Source organism: Saccopteryx bilineata, chromosome 6 (genome assembly GCF_036850765.1).
Source record: "Saccopteryx bilineata isolate mSacBil1 chromosome 6, mSacBil1_pri_phased_curated, whole genome shotgun sequence".
NCBI lineage: Eukaryota > Metazoa > Chordata > Mammalia > Chiroptera > Emballonuridae > Saccopteryx > Saccopteryx bilineata.
The window spans coordinates 100,489,282-100,511,978 of NC_089495.1; the positions used below are offsets into that span (position 1 = coordinate 100,489,282).

At 38.6% G+C, this 22,697-nt stretch overlaps 1 protein-coding gene across 4 annotated transcripts in view; it reads left to right on the forward strand.

The window, feature by feature from the left end:
* The window catches only part of NAA16 (N-alpha-acetyltransferase 16, NatA auxiliary subunit), a 94,190-nt gene extending 71,493 nt beyond the window's left edge, over positions 1-22,697 (forward strand). For 3 of the 4 annotated variants that reach the window (XM_066235960.1, XM_066235962.1, XM_066235961.1), the window contains 8 exons: positions 3,319-3,447; positions 9,068-9,281; positions 10,122-10,315; positions 11,869-11,977; positions 12,811-12,909; positions 13,636-13,779; positions 20,142-20,239; positions 20,811-22,697. In XM_066235960.1, the coding sequence (XP_066092057.1) occupies positions 3,319-3,447; positions 9,068-9,281; positions 10,122-10,315; positions 11,869-11,977; positions 12,811-12,909; positions 13,636-13,779; positions 20,142-20,239; positions 20,811-21,008 (1,185 nt within the window). In that variant the 3' untranslated portion in view covers positions 21,009-22,697. Of the gene's footprint in view, positions 1-3,318; positions 3,448-4,024; positions 4,165-9,067; positions 9,282-10,121; positions 10,316-11,868; positions 11,978-12,810; positions 12,910-13,635; positions 13,780-20,141; positions 20,240-20,810 lie in introns of those variants that run through there. The other variant, XM_066235963.1, reaches the window with a different exon arrangement.

Here is a 22,697-nt window from a genome sequence, read left to right on the forward strand (position 1 = left end):
CTGCTCCAATGCTCAGCAACCAAGCTATTTTAGTGCCTGATGCGAGGCCATGGAGCCATCCCCAGTGCCTGGGGCCAACTTGCTCCAACCAAGCCATGGCTGTGGGAGGGGAAGAGAGAGATAAAGAGAGAGAAAGAAAAGGGCGAGGAGCAGATGGTCGCTTCTCCTGTATGCCCTGACTGGGAATTGAACCCGTGACATCCACACACAGAGTGGACTCTCTATCGCTGAGCCCACCGGCCAGGGCCACATGTATATTTTTATGATGAGAAATAACAGATGGTCTATAGGTAGTGACCTTTAATGAAAATTAAATGTGTGTTATCTATTTATTTAATTTTTATTAGGGACACTACCTATAGACTATTTTTTGTTTCTCATCATAGAAAGGATTTTTTCATCTGAATCTGTCTATTTTACTTTCTGATATTTAAAAAATGCTAATCATTTGTATACTATTTGTAAAAAGAAACAGGAAAATGGCTTTAACAACTATTAAGCACTGAGCTAAGTGCTTTATATATGTAAAATGTCATTTAGTTGTGACAGTATTATGACATCATTGTCCTCATACTTACAAAAATGTTGAGGTCACGTTCTTTCCATCTGGAGGTCACCAGTTAGTCATTTATTTGGAGCCAGGATTCCAATTGAGTTGTCTTTGACTCTAAAAACTAGGTTTTAGTATTGGGTTGTAGGAGCAGAAACTACAGTGATTATTGTTTCTAAAACTCAGAAGCCATAGGATCAATGGCAGATGCAGAGTGGCAGATAAAAGTGTTAGGGAAAAGTATTAGCAAAAATAATGAGTATTAGGAGAAAAAAATTAGGAAAATAGTAATACTGTTTATGTTCATGCAGCACTTTATTATGTGTTTGTCTGACATTTTACAACAATGTGATTGGGCCTCTGAATAGGTTACTTTAATCATCTTTGGTCACATAAGTAAATATTGCTGGGGCTCAAACTTTTCTTTTTTGTATTTTTCTGAAGCAGGGGAGGGGGAGGGGGCGGCAGACAGACTCCTGCATGTGCCCAACTGGGATCCACCTGTCATGCCCACCAGGGGGCGATGCTCCACTGCAACCAAGCCATTCTAGTGCCTGAGGCGGAGACCATGGAGCCATCCTCAATGCCCAGGTCAACTTTGCTCCCATGGAGCCTTGGCTGAAGGAGGGGAAAAGAGAGGTAGAGAGAAAGGAAAGGAGGAAAGGTGGAGAAGCAGATGGGCGTTTCTCCTGTGTGCCCTGGCTGGGAATCGAACTCGGGACTTCCACACAATGGGCTGATGCTGCACTGCTGAGCCAACTGGCCAGGGCTGGCTTAAACTTTTTAATATCTTTCCCACTGTATCACAGTTTTGAAGGTTAGAAGAGAGTACAAGTGTAAATATAAAAGCAATGATGTTTGTACTACCTCGAAAGCTAAGGTAGAGATTAAAAATAAAGTGCAATTAAAAATGAATACACAAAACTTAAGCAAGTCAAATCTTACACACACACACACACATACACACCACAGACAACTAGGATGTGTCTGAAAAAGCACAGGGTAATGAGAAAGAAGGGAAAAGTTTGGCTGTTCGAGAGTAGTCACTAAAATCTAGCTTGCTCGTCATGCTTGCTTCACTAATCCACTCTTGACAAGTTCCCATGCTGTACAGAGAGCTTGTTCAGTTTATCCAAACTGGGTTGTTGGCCAGACATGTCTGTAACATGTGGTAGATAGTGAGCCAGAGGAGGGAAACTGCTAACAACCTTGAATAGTCACGTTTGTATCTGCTTGCTGTTAAGTGAGGGAAGTGCTCATATTTCCTTCTTGCAGATTTTTCACAGTTCAGAATTTTTATAGAGAGCTGTTATTGCAAGCTGTGTAATTCTAGTTGGTAAAGTTTTTTTTTTTTTAATAATTTTATTTTTAATGGGGCGACATCAATAAATCAGGATACATATATTCAAAGATAACAATTCCAGGTTATCTTGTCGTTCACTTATGTTGCATACCCATGGTAAAGTTTTGAAATGCATAGATTTCTTGTAAACATAGGTAGTCATCAAAAATTGGGAAATTTATGTAACCATAAAGATGAAAAATAATGCACTTATACTTTAATTTACCTAAAGTTAACCAGTTTTTTACACTTTTAATGGGAATTCTGAAAATTGAACTAACACAAAATGAGTGTGACAAAGAACTGCAGATTGAAATTACTTATGTAAATATATCATTGCTATTTTTCCTGATGTCACCTAAAATATATTTGAAATAACTCTTCAAAAACATGACAATAGGCCCTGGCCGGTTGGCTCAGTGGTAGAGCGTCGGCCTGGCGTGTAAGGGGTCCCGGGTTCGATTCCCGGCCAGGGCACACAGGAGAAGCGCCCATCTGCTTCTCCATCCCTCCCCCTCTCCTTCCTCTCTGTCTCTCTCTTCCCCTCCCGCAGCGAGGCTCCATTGGAGTAAAGATGGCCCGGGCGCTGGGGATGGCTCCTTGGCCTCTGCCCCAGGCGCTAGAGTGGCTCTGGTCGCAACAGAGCGACGCCCAGGAGGGGCAGAGCATCGCCCCCTGGTGGGCAGAGCGTCGCCTCCTGGTGGGTGTGCTGGGTGGATCCCGGTGGGGTGCATGCAGGAGTCTGTCTGACTGTCTCTCCCAGTTTCCAGCTTCAGAAAAATGCAGGAAAAAAAACAAAACAAAACAAAAAAACACATGACAATACTTCAGTGCCTCTGCACTGAAACTAGGTGCTTTTCTCAGAATTCACATTGAGCCTGACTTAACAAATATTTTTTAACAGATTCTGTTATTTGGTTTGTAACCTCAAAGGAAAAAATTGATAGAGAACAGGAGATGCTGTTAGAAGCAGACACATGGGCACAAAGAAGTGACAACTGATGTTGTAAGCCTAACGTGGAGGGAGGAGATCGGGATACTGAAGAGCAGGCTTAGACCTTTTACTGATGGATTTGACAATCATGATGTACTAGTGGTAACCCTGAGCCAGCAAAGAAAGGTTATGTAGCTTTTGCTTACTAGGCAAAAGATAGGCAATGTTTCGTAGGATTGCTATCTAAAGTAGTTGTAATAAAAGCTTTAGTTCTTAAAAACTTAGCTTTAGTAATCTGGGATCTTGTATGTAGAGTGTTGAATAACCCCAACAGAGCTGGATAAATAAGATATTATTAATTTTAAATTGATAGGCTTTGGCAGTACATTGATATATTTGTTAATTATTGCCATATTTGTAGCTATAGGTACAAAAGAAAGTGAGATCACTTTTATTATTTGCTTCTTATATTAATGAATGCTTCCATTTCAGGAAGGAACATCTGCCATGGAAAATCTAAATGAAATGCAGTGTATGTGGTTTCAAACAGAGTGCATTTCAGCTTATCAGCGTTTGGGAAGATACGGGGATGCCCTAAAGAAATGCCATGAAATAGAAAGGGTAAGTTGGTAGAATATTGACTTGATTTTCCTCCCATAAGGTGAAAAAAAGCAGGTATTTTTCTACATGGGATCATCTACCTCTTTTATCTACTTTGGAAACTGTGGTAAAAATTCTTGATCTTTAGCCTTTCAAACATTCAGAGGTGAATAAATGATTGCTTTCATTTGGTCCTCAGATGGTTATGATTTCAACATGTCTTCATATTTTTGTTTGAAGGAAGAAGTAAGAGATTAATTTAGTAAGCCATTATTGCTGTTAGTAACATACATTCAGAATTTCAGTTCCCTAGTCAGGCTACTGTTTGATTTTTATCACCAGCCTAGAAGGATGCACAAGCTGACGGCCACCTCTTTCCCCTTTCTGTCAGGATCTGCTCAGTAGTCAGCCTCTCTCCAGTTTGTCTTCCCAGGATAAGTGCTCTCACGTTCGTACTTTGTACAGCAGTCTGTGACTGTGACTGGTCTGCAGGCTTGTTTTATTGCTGTTAGGATGATGTGTGATGTGCCTTAGTAAAAGGGCCTTTTCTTTTTCTTTGTGTGAATTTTTGTTTTCCTGTTCTTTGTCATCTCTGAAGCACTCTCCTTCCAAATGGACAACAGGAGGAAAAGAGCCACAATGCACCCCTGAGGCAGTCCTCAGCAGCCCTCAGTTGGGGTCAATCGGCACCACTGTTCCCATGCGGATGCAGTATAAACCCACAGGCATCGTAGTCAGGTGAGCCTGCTGTCTGCTCTCTGGCAGTCACTTTGGCCTTTTTCCCATGTGCAGCTTCAGAGGTTACCCAAGAGAAAGGCTGAACGAAGGGGGTGGCTTTTGATGGGAACTGCAACTAGGACGATACCTGAGCCCATTTATGAATAACCGAGAGTTTGCTTTGTTTTTTTCTTTTTAAGCTTGGGCTTAATGGTTGTATCTCTGGGAAAAAATTCTCATTTTCTCCTTAGAAATATAAAGCCCTTGGATAAGAAGTGAATTGTCAATATCCAAGCACTGTAGTGTAAATCAGGCTCTTCTGATAAAACATAGACCTCCAGCTTGATGATATCACTTTAAAAACATCGTTCATTATTAGAAAAGATGCATTTTTATTAACCAGGACATTCACAGATTGTTCACTTATGGGTTAGTAATTCTAGCAGGACCATACCTGGAAATTTGTCAGATTCTCTGTGAAGTGAGATTTAAATACCCTTATGATCATCATAATTATAAACTTCTCCAGCTTCAATTCCATTCACCTTAACATCAACAACTATGTTACTGATTTCTTTTTAATGTTTTTTTGAAGATTGCTAGACTGTGATTAATAGCCATTCCATTACTAAGTTTTGTTTAGATTATACTTTCCCTTAAATTTTTAGTGATTTTGGCTGAGTAATGTGAAGTAGAGTTCTGTAATGTCAGATCGAGTTCAGTTGCCCCTTGAACAGTGAGGGGCTGAGTGCTAACCCCATGCAGTCGGCAGCCCTCGTGTAACTGCAGTCTGCCCTTCGCTAGAGTTCAGTTGCCCCTTGAACAGTGAGGGGCTGAGTGCTAACCCCGTGCAGTCGGCAGTCCTCCTGTAACTGCAGTCTGCCCTTCGCTAGAGTTCAGTTGCCCCTTGAACAGTGAGGGGCTGAGTGCTAACCCCGTGCAGTTGGCAGTCCTCCTGTAACTGCAGTCTGCCTTTCACATTTGTGTTTGGATTTTCAACCATGATCAAAAGTAGAGTTGACCTTTGAACAATGCGACTTTGAACTGCACAGGTCCACTTTATACGCATTTAAAAATGACAAAACCCATGTTGTTCAAGAGTCGATTCTACTTCTAGTTCAAAAAACATGATTTAACTGGTACAAAGCATTTTTGAAGGAAAAATGTATAGGAAATCAGTGATTATCACAGATTAAAACAGGGCAGAAATCATCACCCTCTGGTCATTGTATATAATTACTACTGCTAAAGTCTTTGCTATCTTTACTTTGGGTTTGCTATTGCTGCTTGGGCATAGAAAAAACTAGAAACAGATAACCAAGAGCTTATTATGTGACCTGTAAGTCAGTCTTATTATAGTGAATTTATACTAAAAGTGAGACTTAAGTTGTCAATGGTTCTACGTAGAAGCTTGAGTGCTTAGTACAAATAGGGTGATCAAATATTTGCTGACTGAAAATACTTCTAATATGTAATTTCTAACAAAATTAATGTAATCTAAAAGAAAAATATTGATATAACTTTAAGGACTTACGAGTAATTATTGTATTAAAAGATTTATTATGATAGGTATCTGAATGAGTTAATGTAGTTTAGTAAAGAAATGAGCACCTTTCAAAAATAAAACTTTGCAGTTTACTTCTAAATGGAAGGTCAGTGAATGGAGAGATAAGTCCAAGTAAGGGTTACATCTTCTGCCTTCAAGAACTCCCTCCAGAATTCCTTCATTGAAGGCAGTTGCATTGAGGACACATACTGCTGTGAGCTCTTAGTAACTGGATTTGAAATGTTGGAATTCTAGAATGGCCAGTGGGGTACTTTTTCTTTTTCTTTTCCCCCTAATAGGACTTGAGGATTATATGTACAGGTTATATATTTACAGTCTAACCTAATTAATGTTTAGAACTTGAGTTTTATTCAAAGCAAAGCAAAGTAACTGTCTTTAAAATAAACTGTATTCAGAATAAAATTTTAAACTATTTTATCATTCAAGACCTGTTTTTTCTTTCCCCCCTTTTCAGCTAGTTGATTTCTTATTATTTTAGTGTGCTGATTTGTGTATGAAACAGCAACAATACATATTTCTAAAATTTTTTGGATAAAATGTATGATTTCTGATACCTCAAAACCATAAGAAATTTATAACTTTATCTTCTAGTGCATCTTAACCTTTATCAAATTGACACATGCTTTATTAATGGCAGATTCTCTATAAAAGAACTTGAGTTGCTTATTACCCTCTTTGGTCTAGTTATTACAATTTTGTAAGTACAGAGGATTGTATTATATTTCTGTGTATGAGCTCTTATTAGTCTACTCCAATAACTTTGAGAAGGAGTAGGGGGTGAGTCTGGCTCAGGAGAGAATTCCTAGTAGGGAATTCCAAAAGGAAAGACCACTCTAAAGCTGTGAATAGCATTTCTTAATTCTGTGATGACTTGTCTTACTTTGATTCAAGCCTAATTTTAAGCATTACTATTCCCATAGCCCCAAGAAAAAGAGAACTAGTGTTTGTGTTGAGGGGAACATTGAGTTAAGGGCATGAGCAGTATGCTAAAGTTTAGATATCTAGAGTCTGCAGTGAGCTGAGTGATCTTATCACGTTCATGTTTGGCCGAAGTGCAGAGAAACTAACTTTACTTGTTTGTGTTATCTAGTATATTTTTATGTTTTATAAATTTGGAGACCTACAGCTCACCCCAGGGTGGTACAAGGGAGATATTTATGGTAATGGAATAGGTCTGTATCTTGATTGTGGTATTGGTTACTCAAATCTACACATGATAGTCAGAGCTGTAGAAACAAGTTGTATGAATGTCAGTCTTTCAGTTTTGATGTTGTATTGTAGTTAATATGGGTAGGATGTAGACTTTTGGCCGAAACCAAGGGAAGAGTGTAAGGAACATCTCTGTACTACCTTGCAACTTCTTCTGTAGCTATAATTATTCCAAATAAAAGTTAAAAAATAGAAAAATCAACCTAATATTATTTAGTTGTTTTTAAGTAGGATTCTCTAAACATCATTTCTTCCAAAAGCAAAATTATTTTTGTAGTACTTTGTTTTCTAATTTAATCTAGTCATATCTGATCCACCACCATTAGCTTATTTTAGAGTGGTCAACATCCAAGTTTGTTGAGGTCAGCAGGTTCCTGAGACACAGGTGTTCAGTGGAAACATGGAAGGCCTGGGGAAGAGTGGGATGAGTTGGTTACCCTGTTTATGGAAGACGAAAACTGGAGAGAGGCGGCCTGTGGGCTGTTCCTGATAAAGAGGAGGCTTAAAGGTGTGGCTCCAAAGGCCTCCTCTGAGATTTGACTTGAAATCTGTGTTCACTAATACTGCTAGGACTATCTCTGGAAACTGTGTCATCTTTTTACATGTAAATGTCTCTCAGCCTAAGAAGGTCCTATAATCTCTTAAAGTTTTCATCTCCATGGTTTTTGGCACCGCCATTTTTCTTAGTCAGTTGTATTGGATTTTAAGATATTCTCACGATGCTAGACATATAACAAACAACCTTGACTGATATTAAGGAAGACCATGAACAACTTTATGAAGTATGTAATCCTGTTTTTAAAAAATAGAAGCTTGTTAATATTTATGAATTGATTTGTCTTGTTAATAGGAGGAATGCAGTTTCCAAATATTACATTATTAAAGCATGATTCTTGAAGTAGTAAATGTAAACTAATGTGTTCATTCTTTTCTATTTCTTTCCCTCCATACTGCATACTGTGTACTTTTCATCTTAAAATTCTTCTTTTAAAGTCCCAGGTACTTAATGTCATTCTGTGTATGGTGTATTTCTAAGTACCAAGACAGTTAAAATGATCAAGTGATCTGGACGCTTACTAATGTGTCCTTTGCTCAGTGGTTACTGGGCCCAGGACAGAGGGAAGATGAGGTGGTAGAAGCACTTGTTCGGCATTAGTGTGTTGAATCATTCGTTTTCTATATGTTTTTGGAGAAGCTAAAGCAGGAGAAAAGAAAGAACAGGCAGAGTACATGTAGGGAAGAAAATAAAAGTACAAATTGTTTTGTAGGGAGTTGAACTTCTCCTTTCTATTTAAGGGATTGGCTCTTAAACTTTTGGGAGCCCCTGAGCCCTTTGAGAATTTGATGAAAGTCTTAATCTCTCTCTTTAGGAAAATGTTACTATGTTTATACATGGACTTCAGACTAAGAACCTTTGCTAAAATGGGACGAATGTAGATTTGTAGTAGTTTACTGAGAGAGAAAACCAGAATGCTGTGCATTTATGTGGCAGTTTATAGTTTAAAATGAACATTAAAATATTATTTGATTTTTAACAACCTTATGGAATTGGCTGTATAGATTTCTTTATTCCTAACAAGTAACCAGAGCTCAAGATAATTGAGGTCATGTCCCTGATAAGCAACTGAGCTCTTGAATTGATTAATACTGTGCCTATTGAGTGTCTGCTGTGCTGTGTTAGGCCCTGTGCAGGCAGTTAATGATAGAGGTGACAAGGCTTGCCCTTGAAGAGCTCATAGTTGAGCAGAAATGTCTGACTTGTAAACATGTTGTATGAACCTAAGTGAATATTTAGTCTTCAGTCAAAGCTGTTTAACTCTGTCATGCTGATTTTGGGGGAATACTAAGGAGAAATATTTCATTAAAACTAAAATACTAATATGTACTAATTTGCAGGCTTGAAAATCTGACATACTCCATAGAAACTGAGTATCATCACAAAACATGGTTATTAGTGAATGACCATTGATTGTACAAAGAGAAACTTTGCAAAGGAGGACTTAATGTTCTTTACAGAGTGAAACACTAGAGAAGCTGACTTAGTGAAATTGTGACTTACAAATATTTTGGGGGGATTTAAAATTTTTCCCCCCAAAGCAGGCATTCTTGACAAAATGTAAGAGATAATTTTGTGGTTTTGTTTTTAAGCATTTTTTTGAGATAACCGATGATCAATTTGACTTCCATACGTACTGCATGAGAAAGATGACCCTTCGTGCCTATGTTGACCTTCTGAGATTAGAAGATATACTCAGAAGACATGCCTTCTATTTCAAAGCTGCTAGATCAGCGATTGAAATATACTTGAAATTGTATGATAATCCCTTAACCAATGAAAGCAAACAACAAGAAATAAATTCAGGTACTGTAACAAGGAACTACTTTTAAAAATTTGAAAAGAACACTACATTTCAGACACACTAACATAAACAGTTCATTAAAAAAGTGTATTGTCAAATAGATGTGAACACAATATACTTTTGTGTGTGTGAAAAAAAAGTGGGGGAAGACTTAAAAATACTGGCAGGATGATGTTCTGTAGCTGATGCTTTTAAATCACCCTAATGACCGCTATCTTTTTACTTTTTATCTTCAGTAAAGCCAGTTCAGGAAAATAGAAATGTCTATGAGCCAGGTTCTTTATTAGTAACTAAAAATAGCTTTGAGCCTCTTAGGCAAAAATAATCATTCTTACAACTTCTAATGTCTACTTTATTGAAAATAATAATAATGCAAATGAGAATTTCTATGTGGCTTTTATTCACTAAAATGTTAATATCTAGGAATATTTGAGAAATAGCATAAAGGTAAATTTCTGATCTTTCATTCCTAATATTTATGTAGTGTTTAGAGATCATAAGTGTGTTTATATGCACTGTATTATCCTTGAAATACTCTATAAGAGAATAGTTGGTATTATCAGCCCCACTTCACACAATTTGAAATTTGATACTGAGAGAGTTGATTTGCCCAAAGTCATCTGTTGTGAAGGAGGCAGAACTGGACTAGAATTGGTTATTTTAGTCAATGCAGCATTTGCCTTTTGTATGCATGTTTAGTGTTAGTCATTAGAAATACACTTTCTAAAAGTTTTTATATTGTTGCCTTTCCCCCAGAAGAGCTACACTAATAGTATGTATTGCACAATAATGTGAGGAAAAATGGAAACATTTACTAAGAATGTACATTTGGATATTTGTAGAAAACCTGTCAGCCAAAGAATTGAAGAAAATGCTTAGCAAGCAGAGAAGAGCTCAGAAAAAGGCTAAACTAGAAGAAGAGAGAAAGCATGCGGAAAGGGAGCGTCAACAAAAACATCAAAAGAAAAAAAGAGATGAAGAAGAAGAAGAATCCAGTGGTCTCAGAGAAGAACTGATTCCTGAAAAATTAGAAAGGGTGAGATGAATTTACTATGTTAATTTGGTAAAATTTATGTTATTCATTTCTGTTCTGGCCATAAACATATTTTATTTAAGTTTGTATATCAGAAACCATTTGTAAATTTCAAAGTCATTATGTAGTCATTAACAAATTTTGAGTGATAATATGCAAATTTGGCTAATGCATATTATACATAGAATTGTAGTATGGCAGGCAGAATCATGATGCTCCAGAGGCATCCACATTCTAAACCCTGCAACATGTGAACATGTTATATTACATGGCAAAAGGGGATGAAGATGGCAGGTGGAATCTAAGGTTGTAATTAGCTGGTCTTAAAATGGGAAGATTAGCCTGGATTATCCAGGTGGGCCCAGGGTCTTAAAAGTGTAAGAGGAAAAGAGGTAAGAGTGGTATGAGAAGGACTCTGCCCCCTGTTGCTGGTCTTGAAGATGGAGGGCAGCAGGGAGGGAAGGAAGCAGCTACAAGCCAAGGGATGTAAGCAGCCTTGAGAAGCTGAAAAGTCATGGAAACATTCTCCCTAAGAGCCTCTGAAAGAGAATGCAGTCTGGCTGACATTGAAGTCCAGCAAGACCCATGTTGAACTTTTAATCTACAGAACTGCAAGATACTAAATTTGTGTTGTCTTTAGACATTAAAATTTTGGTAGTTTGTTACAGCAGCAGTACAGTTGTCTTAGATATGGAAGCATTTTATATATCTTGCTAGATATGTTTTAGCTACGAAGAATTAGCACCTCCTCTCCAGGATTTAGTTATTTAGGGACGAGATTTAGGGAATTTTTTTCCTGGTTTATTCATTGTGAATCTAGTATAAGTATTTTAAATTTGTCATTACCTTTTTTCAGTACTTGTAACAATTATATCTGTCTCCTTACTTTAGATGTTTATAGTATAAGGGTCTGACTGACAGTGCTTGGTGTACCATCTCCTTCAGTTGTTTATATAAAAAATACTGTTGTAGGGGTTCAGAACAAGTCACCCCAAGATGTGCCTAAAGGCAGCCAAGACCTTGTAGACTTAAGAGAAACTTCTGCCTCCCTTAACTATCTAGAAGAATTTGAATTAGAGGCCTTTTAATTAGAGATTGTCAGAGATAATCTTTTTGACGTGGCTATATGGCAGAGCAAACCACTAGCTATTGAATATCTGATCTTTTTACCTACCTACCTCCCCTTTGAAACCCATGGGTGATCCTTAACTTAGAATGTCTGTATATAAATACCTCATTTTTCCTTTCTGTCTTTGAACCTCTCATGTAGGTGGAATCTCTAAATGTTTCATGCATGCAAGGTTCCCATATGTATGTATATATGTAATTAAATTTGATCATTATCTCTAGTTAATCTGTCCTGTGTTTGAGCATTAGACCAACTGAGAAACCTTGAGGATAGAGGAAAGTTTCTTTTCCCCCACTACGGAAATTATTTCAGACATGTATTAGTATAAAATTAGGGGAGAAATTTGACTCGTGTACCTGGTTTTTTTTTTGTTTTTGTTTTGCTGTTTTTTAAAAATATAATAATTTTTCTTTCTGTTTCAAAATAGATAGAAAATCCATTGGAAGAAGCTATCAAGTTCCTTACACCTCTTAAGAACCTTGTTGCTGATAACATCGACACTCATCTATTAGCATTTGAAGTATATTTTAGAAAAGGTAGCAGTTGGAATTCAGTTTTTATTTATTTCATTGGTTACAATATTCAGTATAATCTTGTCAGTTAGATTTAGTTTGCTTTTTTAGTATTCCATTTCAACCTTCCACAAAGGCTCTTAGTCCTTTTTTCTCTTGCTACTCAAAACTTGACTGGGTAATAAATTAGAATATTATGATCAAATCCATTTTAAGATAGTGTGAACAATGAAACAAATTGGTTACCTGAAGCAGCTTCATTATTTTTTTTAAGCTTTTTTGTAGAAAATACAAGTTGTCTTTGGGGCCCTGGCCGGTTGGCTCAGCGGTAGAGCGTCGGCTTGGCGTGCGGGGGATCCGGGTTTGATTCCCGGCCAGGGCACATAGGAGAAGCGCCCATTTGCTTCTCCACCCCCCCCCTTCTTCCTCTCTGTCTCTCTCTTCCCCTCCCGCAGCCAAGGCTCCATTGGAGCAAAGACGGCCCGGGCGCTGGGGATGGCTCCTTGGCCTCTGCCCCAGGCGCTAGAGTGGCTCTGGTCGCGGCAGGAGGGGCAGAGCATCGCCCCCTGGTGGGCAGAGCATCGCCCCTGGTGGGCGTGCCGGGTGGATCCCGGTTGGGCGCACGCGGGAGTCTGTCTGCCTGTCTCTCCCCGTTTCCAGCTTCAGAAAAATACAAAAAAAAAAAAAAAAGAAAAAAAAAGTTGTCTTTGGTAACCAAAATCATGTTTGAATTTTGTTTATTAATCTTATAGGAAAGATAATGTTTAGTTATTGGATTTTAAGTGGGCTAAAATAAAGTGAATAAAATATCATACACAAATATTGATCCTGTTACTTTTATTTTGTTACCGACATAGGAAAGTTTCTGTTAATGCTGCAATCTGTCAAACGAGCCTTTGCAATCAACAGTAATAACCCATGGTTACATGAATGTTTGATTAAATTTTCTAAATCTGGTAAGTATGAACAAGGAAATGTTTATGTGAAAGTAAATGTGACAGTTCACTATCTGCCATTAGCTACATATTAAGAGAGTTTGTAAAATGTAAAGCAAAAAAGATAATGTTTACATATAGTATGTATGTATGTATGTATTGGGACAGAGACAGAGAGACAAACAGAGAGGAGAGGGATGGGTAGGGACAGACAGACAGGAAGGGAGAGAGCTTCTTTGCAGCTCCTTTGTTGTTCATTGATTGCTTTCTCATGTGTGCCTTGACTGGGGGGTGGGGGGTGGCTACAGCAGACTGAGTGACCCCTCTCTCAAGCCAGCAACCATGGGGTCATGTCTATGATCCCACGCTCAAGCCAGTAAGCCCGTGCTCAAGCTGGTGAGCCCGCGCTTGAGCTGGTGACCTTGGGGTTTCGAACCTGAGTCCTCTGTGTCCCAGTCCAATGCTCTATCCACTGTCCACTGTGCCATTGCCTGGTCAGGCTGTCTACATGTAATATTTAAATGAAGATCTGTTTATAACTTAAACATACTAGCAAGATATGCTGGAAATTAGTACATTTGTAAGCTAGCATGTATTTATATTCCAAAGGAGTAATAACATTTTTACTATGTAAAATATAGTATATAGAGGTTCTTTTTAATCAAGATTTATCAGTGTATTTCAGTTGATTTTGTTTCAAAGGACAGACCTAAATTTTTAAAAATTCTGAATACTTTGTTTTTGTAGTGTCTAATCATAACAATCTTCCAAACATTGTGAGCAAAGTTTTATCTCAAGAAATGCAGAAAATATTTTTCAACAAGGACTTGGAAAGTTTTAATGAGGATTTTCTCAATCACAATGCTACCTCTCTCCAGCATCTGCTTTCAGGTTGGTATTCTGCTCCCAGGGTTAAAATTTTTATGGAAAAATGTTAGAATGTGATTTTAAAAAAGGTTTGGAAAGATGTTCAACCTCACTAATTATCATAGAAAATATACACAATACAATTTTTGACCTTTCAAATGAAGAAAGTTTTGTTCGGAAAAGATTAAAGTTTAGTAACGATGTGATTAACAAGCACTCTTGTATTTTGCGGCTGCAGTGTAACTTGGCCTAGCCATTTAAGAAAGTAACTTACCATTCTTACCAAGAGACTCATATTACCTGCATTTTTTTGCTATAGTCATACTTTTGTATGTAATTTTAAAGAGTTATTCCAAAGCAGGGAATTTTTAAATTTTTAAAAATTCTGAATACTTTGTTTTTGTAGTGTCTAATCATAACAATCTTCCAAACATTGTGAGCAAAGTTTTATCTCAAGAAATGCAGAAAATATTTTTCAACAAGGACTTGGAAAGTTTTAATGAGGATTTTCTCAATCACAATGCTACCTCTCTAATATCTGCTTTAGTGCAGATATTAACTGAAATGTAGGTACTGGGGGAAAGCATGGAGACAAATAATGTATGTCTAGTAATAGGGAGAAGTAGTAGATTTGTAGAATTTTTTTTAAATTAATTTTAATGGGGTGACATTGATAAATCAGGGTACCTATGTTCAGAGAAAACATCTCTAGATTATTTTGACATTTGATTATGCTGCATTCCCATCACCCCAAGTCCAATTGTCTTCTGTCACCTTCTAATTGGTTTTCTTTGTGCCCCTCCCTTCCCCCAACCTCCTCTCTCTCCTCCCCCCCCCACCCCATAACCCCCACATTCTTGTCCATGTCTCTAAGTCTCATTTTTATGTCCCACCTATGTATGGAATCATATAGTTCTTAGTTTTTTCTGATTTACTTATTTCGTTCAGTATAATGTTATCAAGGTCCATCCATGTTGTTGTAAATGATCTGATGTCATCATTTCTTATGGCTGAGTAGTATTCCATAGTATATACGTACCAAAGCTTTTTAATTCACTCATCCACTGACGGACACTTGGGCTCCTATATTAGGTGCATAGATATTTATAACGGTTATATCTTCCTGTTGGATTGCTCCCTTTATCATTATGTAGTGACCTTCTTTATCTCTTAGTATAGTCTTTGTTTTAAAGTCCATTTTGTCTGATATAAGTATTGCTACCCCAGCTTTTTTTCATTTCTATTTGAGTGAAATATTTTTTTCCATCCTTTTATCTTCAGTCCATGTGCATCTTTTGTTTTAAGGTGTGTCTCTTGTAGACAGCATATGTATGGGTCCTGTTTTTTTATCCATGCAGCTAACCTATGTCTTTTGATCAGATCATTTAATCCATTTACATTTAAGATTATTATTGATACGTAATTGTTTATTACCATTTTATTCTTTAAAACTGTATTCCTCTTTTACTATATTCTTTTTCTCCTTTGATGTGTTTACAACAGGCCCCTTAGCATTTCTTGTAGCCTCGGTTTGGTTGTAGTGAATTCCTTGAGTTTTTTTTTGTCTGGAAAGCTTTTTATTTTTCCTTCAATTTTAAACAATAGTCTTGCTGGATAAAGTAGTCTTGGTTGTAGGCTCTTGTTCTGCATTACTTTGAATATTTCTTGCCATTCTCTTCTGGCCTCAAGTGTTTCTGCTGAGAAGTCGGAAGTCATCCTTATGGGGGCTCCTTTGTAGGTGATAGTCTTTTTTTCTCTAGCAGCTTTTAATATTTTCTCTTTATCACTTAGCTTTGGTATTTTAATTATGATGTGTCTTGGTGTAGATTTCTTTGGGTTTCTCTTTAATGGAGTTCTCTGTGCTTCTTGAACTTGTGAGATGTTTTCCTGCCTTAATTGAGGGAAGTTTTCAGCTATAATATGTTTGAACAAAGTCTATATCCCTTGTTCTTTCTCTTCTTCTTCAGGAACCCCTATGATGCGAATGTTATTTTTTTTCATGTTGTCACAGAGCTCTCTTAGAGTTTCCTCAGACTTTTTGAGTCTCTTTTTTCTGCTCTGCTTCTGTGCCTTTATTTATCTTGTCCTCTAACTCACTGATTCGATTCTCAGCTTCATCCATCCTGCTTTTAATTCCTTCCGTTATGTTCTTCATTTTTGATATTGTATTTGTCATTTCTGACTGATTCTTTTTTATTATTTCAATGTCCTTTTTTATATTTGCTAACTCTTTATTTAGGTGTTCGTAATGACCATCTATTGTTGTTCTAATATCTTTGAGCATCCTAACAATTGTTATTTTAAACTCTGCATCTGGTAATTTGGTTATATCTGACTCATTCAGGTCCTTTTTTGGGGATTTCTCTTGATTTGTGTCGCATTTCTCTGCTTTCTCATTTTGTCTGTGTAAAAGAAGGTTTTGGCCACTGGAGTCCACTGGGTGTGGCCTCTGTGTTCCCTAGGTGTGGTCTGTCTGCAGGCCTGCCACCCCCTCTGCTGTTGCTGCCTAGGGTGTTCGAGTATAGGCGTTGCCGGTGCCTGTCCACTGTTGCTGTGGTTTCCGCCTCTCCTTCATGGGAGTGGCTGTGATCACCTGCTCGGGTGTACAAGTCTCGGTGGCCTTGGCCTTTGCCCCGCCCCCGTGGGTGGCATTATGCTTGGCCCTGAGTGCAGGGGTGAGCACCTTTACTCTGCTGCGGGTCTCCACCTGATTCCAGGCTTTCGCCCTGCCCTTGCAGGAGGAGCACGCTCGTGGGAGGGCTGCAAACCTTGGCTCCGCAGGCCGGGCAGGACTGCGTGCCCACGCTCAGTAGCGGGACTCCACCTGTTCTGGGCTTTTGTCTTCACTCCCGCGGGAAGAGCCGGCTCCCAAGTCAGGCCACAGGCCTCGTTTCCTCAGGCAGGGCAAGGCTGTGCTCCTGTGCCCTTGCTCAAGGGTGCGTCTCCACTCCTTTCAAGGTTTCTGCCTTTCCCCCTCAGGCTGGATTGCAGGCGGCCCGCAGCTGGGCTTGACCACTTTTGCACGTCTTCTCCTCCCCAGCCAGGCAAGACTGAGCTCACACCTGGGCCTCAGTGGTGGCCAGCCGGCTCCCGCCCTTGCCGACAGAACCGCGCTTCCACTTCCTGCCACTGCCTGCCCTCGGGGGAGCCCTCAGCCATGTGGGTGGGGGTGCTGCAGCTCAGACCCTAACACTCACTACTGTAGCCCCGAAAGCTCCCTCCTTCTAAGCAACTCTGCTCTGAGTGCCGTGGAAGAGCTTGTTTGGCTGGTGTCCTGCTTCCCTTTGCTGGTATTGCTGTTTCCAGGGGAAATAATCGCTTCAGATTTGGGGAGTGACTCATCTCAGAGGTTAGGGTGGCTTGTTTCTCAAAGTGTTTCTCCCTGTGCCTCCTAGATTACACTCTCTTCCTGCTACTCTGGTCCTCTTCTCTCTCCCTGTCCTCCTGAGCCCCGGGTGAGTGGTTGTGAGAGAGGTGTTCTGCCCGGTCCCTTTAAGAAGAATCCTGGGTCTGAGAAATCAGTCTCTTTCTCACAAACAGTATCCTGACTTGTTTCCAGCTAAATACTGTCCATATGCCTCTTCTAGGCTCTGGGGCTGCAGGCTGGGGCCTTGTTCCTGGGGCTCAGGACCCTCCCCTCTCTGCTAAACTCACTTCCTGCCACGCGAGTCTCTCCTGGCTGTCGTTTGCTCCGGGGATCTGGGCAACCCTCTCCGCGTTTCCGCTTTTTCTACTAGTCTCATTGTGGCTTCTTCAGGGTTCCTTGGTTGAAGAGTCCTCTTAGTTTAGTCCAAAGTTGGTTTTTCCAGATGATGGTTCTTAAAATTAATTTGTAATCCACTTTGGTTCTTGGAGGTGGAAGTTGGTATGTCCGCCTACTCCATCACCATCTTGTCTCCCCCCTGTAGCATTTTATAATCATATAAAGCAGGGGTCCCCAAACTTTTTACACAGGGGGCCAGTTCACTGTTCCTCAGACCGTTGGAGGGCCGGACTATAAAAAAAGCTATGAACAAATCCTTATGCACATTGCACATATCTTATTTTAAAGTAAAAAAAAACAAAACGGGAACAAATACAATATTTAAAATAAAGAACAAGTAAATTTAAATCAACAAACTGACCAGTATTTCAATGGGAACTATGCTCCTCTCACTGACCACCAGTGAAAGAAGTGCCCCTTCCGGAAGTGCAGTGGGGGCTGGATAAATGGCCTCAGGGGGCCGCATGTGGCACGCAGGCCGTAGTTTGGGGACCCCTGATATAAAGTGATGTTTATTCCAAAGAAGCGTAATAACAGGAGTAAATACTTTTTAATATGTATGCAGAATTAACATAAAACACACTGCTCATAAAAATTAGGGAATCAGGGAATGTGCAGATACTCCAGTACTTTCAGCCTTTTGTATAGTGCATTTTCACCAATGAAATAAAAGTTGGTTTTGCATCTCATTTGCATAATTGAACAACTTTCTTTGACTTGTTTACTTTTCTGATGTTCTTGTTTAATAAAAAAAATCAAGCCCTGGCCGGTTTGGCTCAGCGGTAGAGCATCGGCCTAGCGTGCGGAGGACCCGGGTTCGATTCCCGGCCAGAGCACACAGGAGAAGCGCCCATTTGCTTCTCCACCCCTCCGCCGCGCTTTCCTCTCTGTCTCTCTCTTCCCCTCCCGCAGCTAAGGCTCCATTGGAGCAAAGATGGCCCGGGCGCTGGGGATGGCTCTGTGGCCTCTGCCTCAGGCGCTAGAGTGGCTCTGGTCGCAACATGGCGACGCCCCGGAGGGGCAGAGCATCGCCCCCTGGTGGGCAGAGCGTCGCCCCATGGTGGGCGTGCCGGGTGGATCCCGGTCGGGCGCATGCGGGAGTCTGTCTGACTGTCTCTCCCTGTTTCCAGCTTCAGAAAAATGAAAAAAAAAAATCAAGTGTTTCTCTTTTTTATCTCTTCATATTAATTTTGAAATATCCCCTATTTGTGAGCAGTATATATAATCTCAACTATGTAAAAACGTACATGAGATAAAGGCTAAAAAGAAGTGTATACACACCAAAGCTTTAATGGTTGGGTGCCTTTGGGTATTGTGGTTATGAGTGATATATTTGTTCTTGTATTTTTATTGCTTTGTCTATTTTATACTTTGAGAATTTATTTATATCCTTCCCTGTTACAGGAAGGAATTCAGACAGTTTATATAAATTTATAAAACGACAAGATGGCATAAATGCAAACTGAAAGAAGATTGTGAAAAGGGAATTGGGGACAAATGAAGTATAAAACTAACTGCTCTGACTTTAAGCATATACTATATTTAAATATTTAACCTAACCTCTTTTGTTTAAAGGGAAACTTCTTGGTTATGATACTTGTGGAAAAAGTTAATTCATGTCAGGAATTACACTTCTTGGTAGTAAGGGCAGATAGGAATTTTTCTTCCAGACACAGAGTAATGGAAGACAGTATTTATTATAATTATGGGAAACGCCTTTCCAAACATTATATGAAATTCTAAAGAATAATTACTTTTGCTACAAAAAGGTAAAAATACCATAAAGTCAAGAGACCAATTGGGAAAAAATATTCACAGATATATAACTGGTACAAAGCTAATTATATACACGAAGCTCTTATAAATTCACAACTACAAAATCCCAATCATAAAATTAGCATAGAATATGAACCATGTAGTTTATTGGAGAGTTATAAACTGGGTTTTATTTTTAGAAAGCTTTAAAATTAAAATTACTTACATACATTTTTGTGAATATGCAAACATTTTCCTGTTGTCCCACTAGTACACTCCTCTGATGATAATTTGTTTCTTGTATGTTTTATTTTAGGATATCATTTAGAAAAATGATTGATTGATGCCACAGGGTACCCTGTGTTAACATTTTGCATTATATTATATTATTAATAACGCATTATTTGCGTTATTAAATCTGGTCGCCTAGTAGATGTTTAACAACTATCTCTTTGTAACAGAAAAACTCCTGATTTGTAGTGTTTGACATAGCATACTTTCATTGTAGCTCTAAGCTCTCTACCTGAATGGGGAGTGGGAAGAGATGTCACAATTGCCTACTTAGAACTGGTGGGAGCCAGCTTCAGCCCACCGTTGATTAAACACTTGGAACCAGCCCCGTCTGGGTAGTTCAGTTGCTTAGAATGTCGTCCCAGTATGCCAAGGTTGCAGGTTTGATCCCCGGTCAGGGCACATATAAGAATCAGTGAATGAATGCATGACATAAAAGTGGTAAAATAAATCCATATTTATTTATTTACTAAAATCAATAAGTAAAAATATAAAAAATACACTAGTCAATGTAAATCAAATCAGATGTTAGCTGTAGGAGTTCATTCATTTTGAAATGTCTTGCTTGGTATTTCAGGTGCTAAAATGATGTACTTTCTGGACAAATCAAGGCAAGAGAAAGCAATTGCCATTGCCACTCGGCTGGATGAAACTATACAAGATAAAAATGTAAAGGTAGTATTTTTTACAAATTAATTTCTGTAAATTTATGAATACTGAGTGATAACAAAAGATCTTAACAATAATTCTTTAGTGGGCCTTCTGAATTATGCCTTCATTTGAATCTCAGTTGCACTAATTATGAGCTATGTCACATTAGGCAAGTTCCCTCTGGTAACCTCCTTTTTCTCGTTTATGAGACGGGATGAAAACACTGTGTCATGGAGTTGGTGTAACGGCTAACTGAAATAACCAACTGAAGGGCTTACTGCCTGCCTGCACGTGGTGAGCACTCAGCGTATGGGAGCTGTTGTGGTTAATAACGGACACTTCTTTTAGGGATCACAGTTTCAGGGATTCACCTTTTCAAGTATTAGAACTTTAGTGCTTTTTAAGGGCTTTGCAGAATTGATTTTTAAAATGTTCCTTTTTTGAGGTTATCGCTTACTTTAGATGGCAAGAAGTTTACTTTAGAGTAAGGCTTGTTGGCCTTTTCTTGCTTAATTAACAGATTGCTTCTTTGGATTAAAGTGATTATTAAGCAAACTTTTTAAAAAACGAGTTTTCTTTCCCTTTGTTTCAATAGACTTTAATAAAGGTCTGTGAGGCCCTACTTGACGGCAGCTTTGGGAGCTGTAACTCCCAGTATGAAGAATACAGGATGGCCTGTCATAGCCTGCTTCCTTTCACGTCTGCCTTCCTGCCTGCTGTGAGTGAGGTCGGCGGCCACGGCACGGCACTGAACCACACGGCTCACTGCGATGTCCTGGCAAATGATTTTTGAAATCCCATAGAGAATCAACTCCTATAGATTCAAAGCTGACTTTAGATCATGGTTTCTTTTCCAGGGTGTATTTTAATATAAATATGAAATAAAGTAATTGGATAGAAATTTTCAGTGGAGTATTCTGTAAGCTTATTTTATTTTTTATCTGTCGATATACATAAACATCTATTAAAATGACCTGTTTATACTTGTACCATTTTCTTAAACTTTAGAATTATTAGCATTGTGATGGGTGCTGTCACTTCTAGATCATAAACAGGATAATTTCTTGTTAAGCTGAGTTGTATACAGCCTCGCTGTTATTTTTTTTAGATCTTGGTCTCTTAGAATCTATGTTTTGATCTCATATTGGTTTTACCATTGTTTATTTGCTTCCTTTTTAATTAAAACACATTAGTTTTAAAGTGTTAACTATATGTAGATTAAAAGCAATATGGAACACCTTTTGGAAGATTTTAAAATTTACTTCAGTTTGCCCTTTTTTTCCTACCTTATTTTTTTTCTGATTTATCATTTCCTTTTTAATATACATGAAAATGATAATTTTTGTTGATTCAGAGTGTGGGGATTGGTTTGCTGCTTTGTCACTGATATTCACTGGCATATTTGTTCTCTATCTCTAGATCAGTCTTAAAGACCCACAGGCAAGAATTATGCTTTCTTGGCTAAATTGCTTTGCATGTTAATAAGTAGTTTAACCCTAGCCAGTGGTGCAGTAGATAGTGTTGTTCTAGAGCAGGGGTCCTCAAACTTTTTAAACAGGGGGCCAGTTCACTGTCCCTCAGACCGTTGGAGGGCCGGACTATAAAAAAAACTATGAACAAATCCCTATGCACACTGCATATATCTTATTTTAAAGTAAAAAAACAAAACGGGAACAAATACAATATTTAAAATAAAAAAACAAGTAAATTTAAATCAACAAACTGACCAGTATTTCAATGGGAACTATGCTCCTCTCACTGACCACCAATAAAAGAGGTGCCCCTTCCGGAAGTGCGGCGGGGGCCAGATAAATGGCCTCAGGGGGCCGCATGCGGCCCGCGGGCCGTAGTTTGGGGACCCCTGTTTTAGAGTGTAAGGCTGCTGGGTCTGGCTTGATCCCAAGGGCACGGATGAAAATCCATCAATGGGTGCACAACTAAGTGGAACAAAAACTTGATGCTTTTTTCCCTCCCTCTCTCCCCCCTCCCTGCATCTCCCTTCCCCTCTCTTTGCCTTCTTCTCTCTCTCAAAAAAAGCAATAAGAAGTTTATATTTGAGTGATATATGTTTTACAGGAGTATAATAGCACAGAATACAAATCATAATGAAGCATCCTTACTCTTACAGTCATAATAAATATGTTTTTATATCAGCAGAATGAGAATTTACACTCTTACTGATTTAATCATTAAAACAGTAGTGTTGGACAATTTTGGGGGGGAGGATAGCTTTTTCTATCTTGTATAGACAACAGTAATGGAGTCATTCAATATGTTTCTTTCAGAATATGTAAATATATCTGTTATATTAATACTTTCCTTTCAAGCAAATACAAATTCTAAAAGGGAGATTTTATTTAGAGAAACAGTTCTAGTTAAAATGGTTTTCTTTTACTTTAAGCTATTTTAGAGTCATAAGTGTTGAGAGAAAAACATCCACTGTAAAGTAATGTCAACCTATATAATGCTGTAATAAATTATT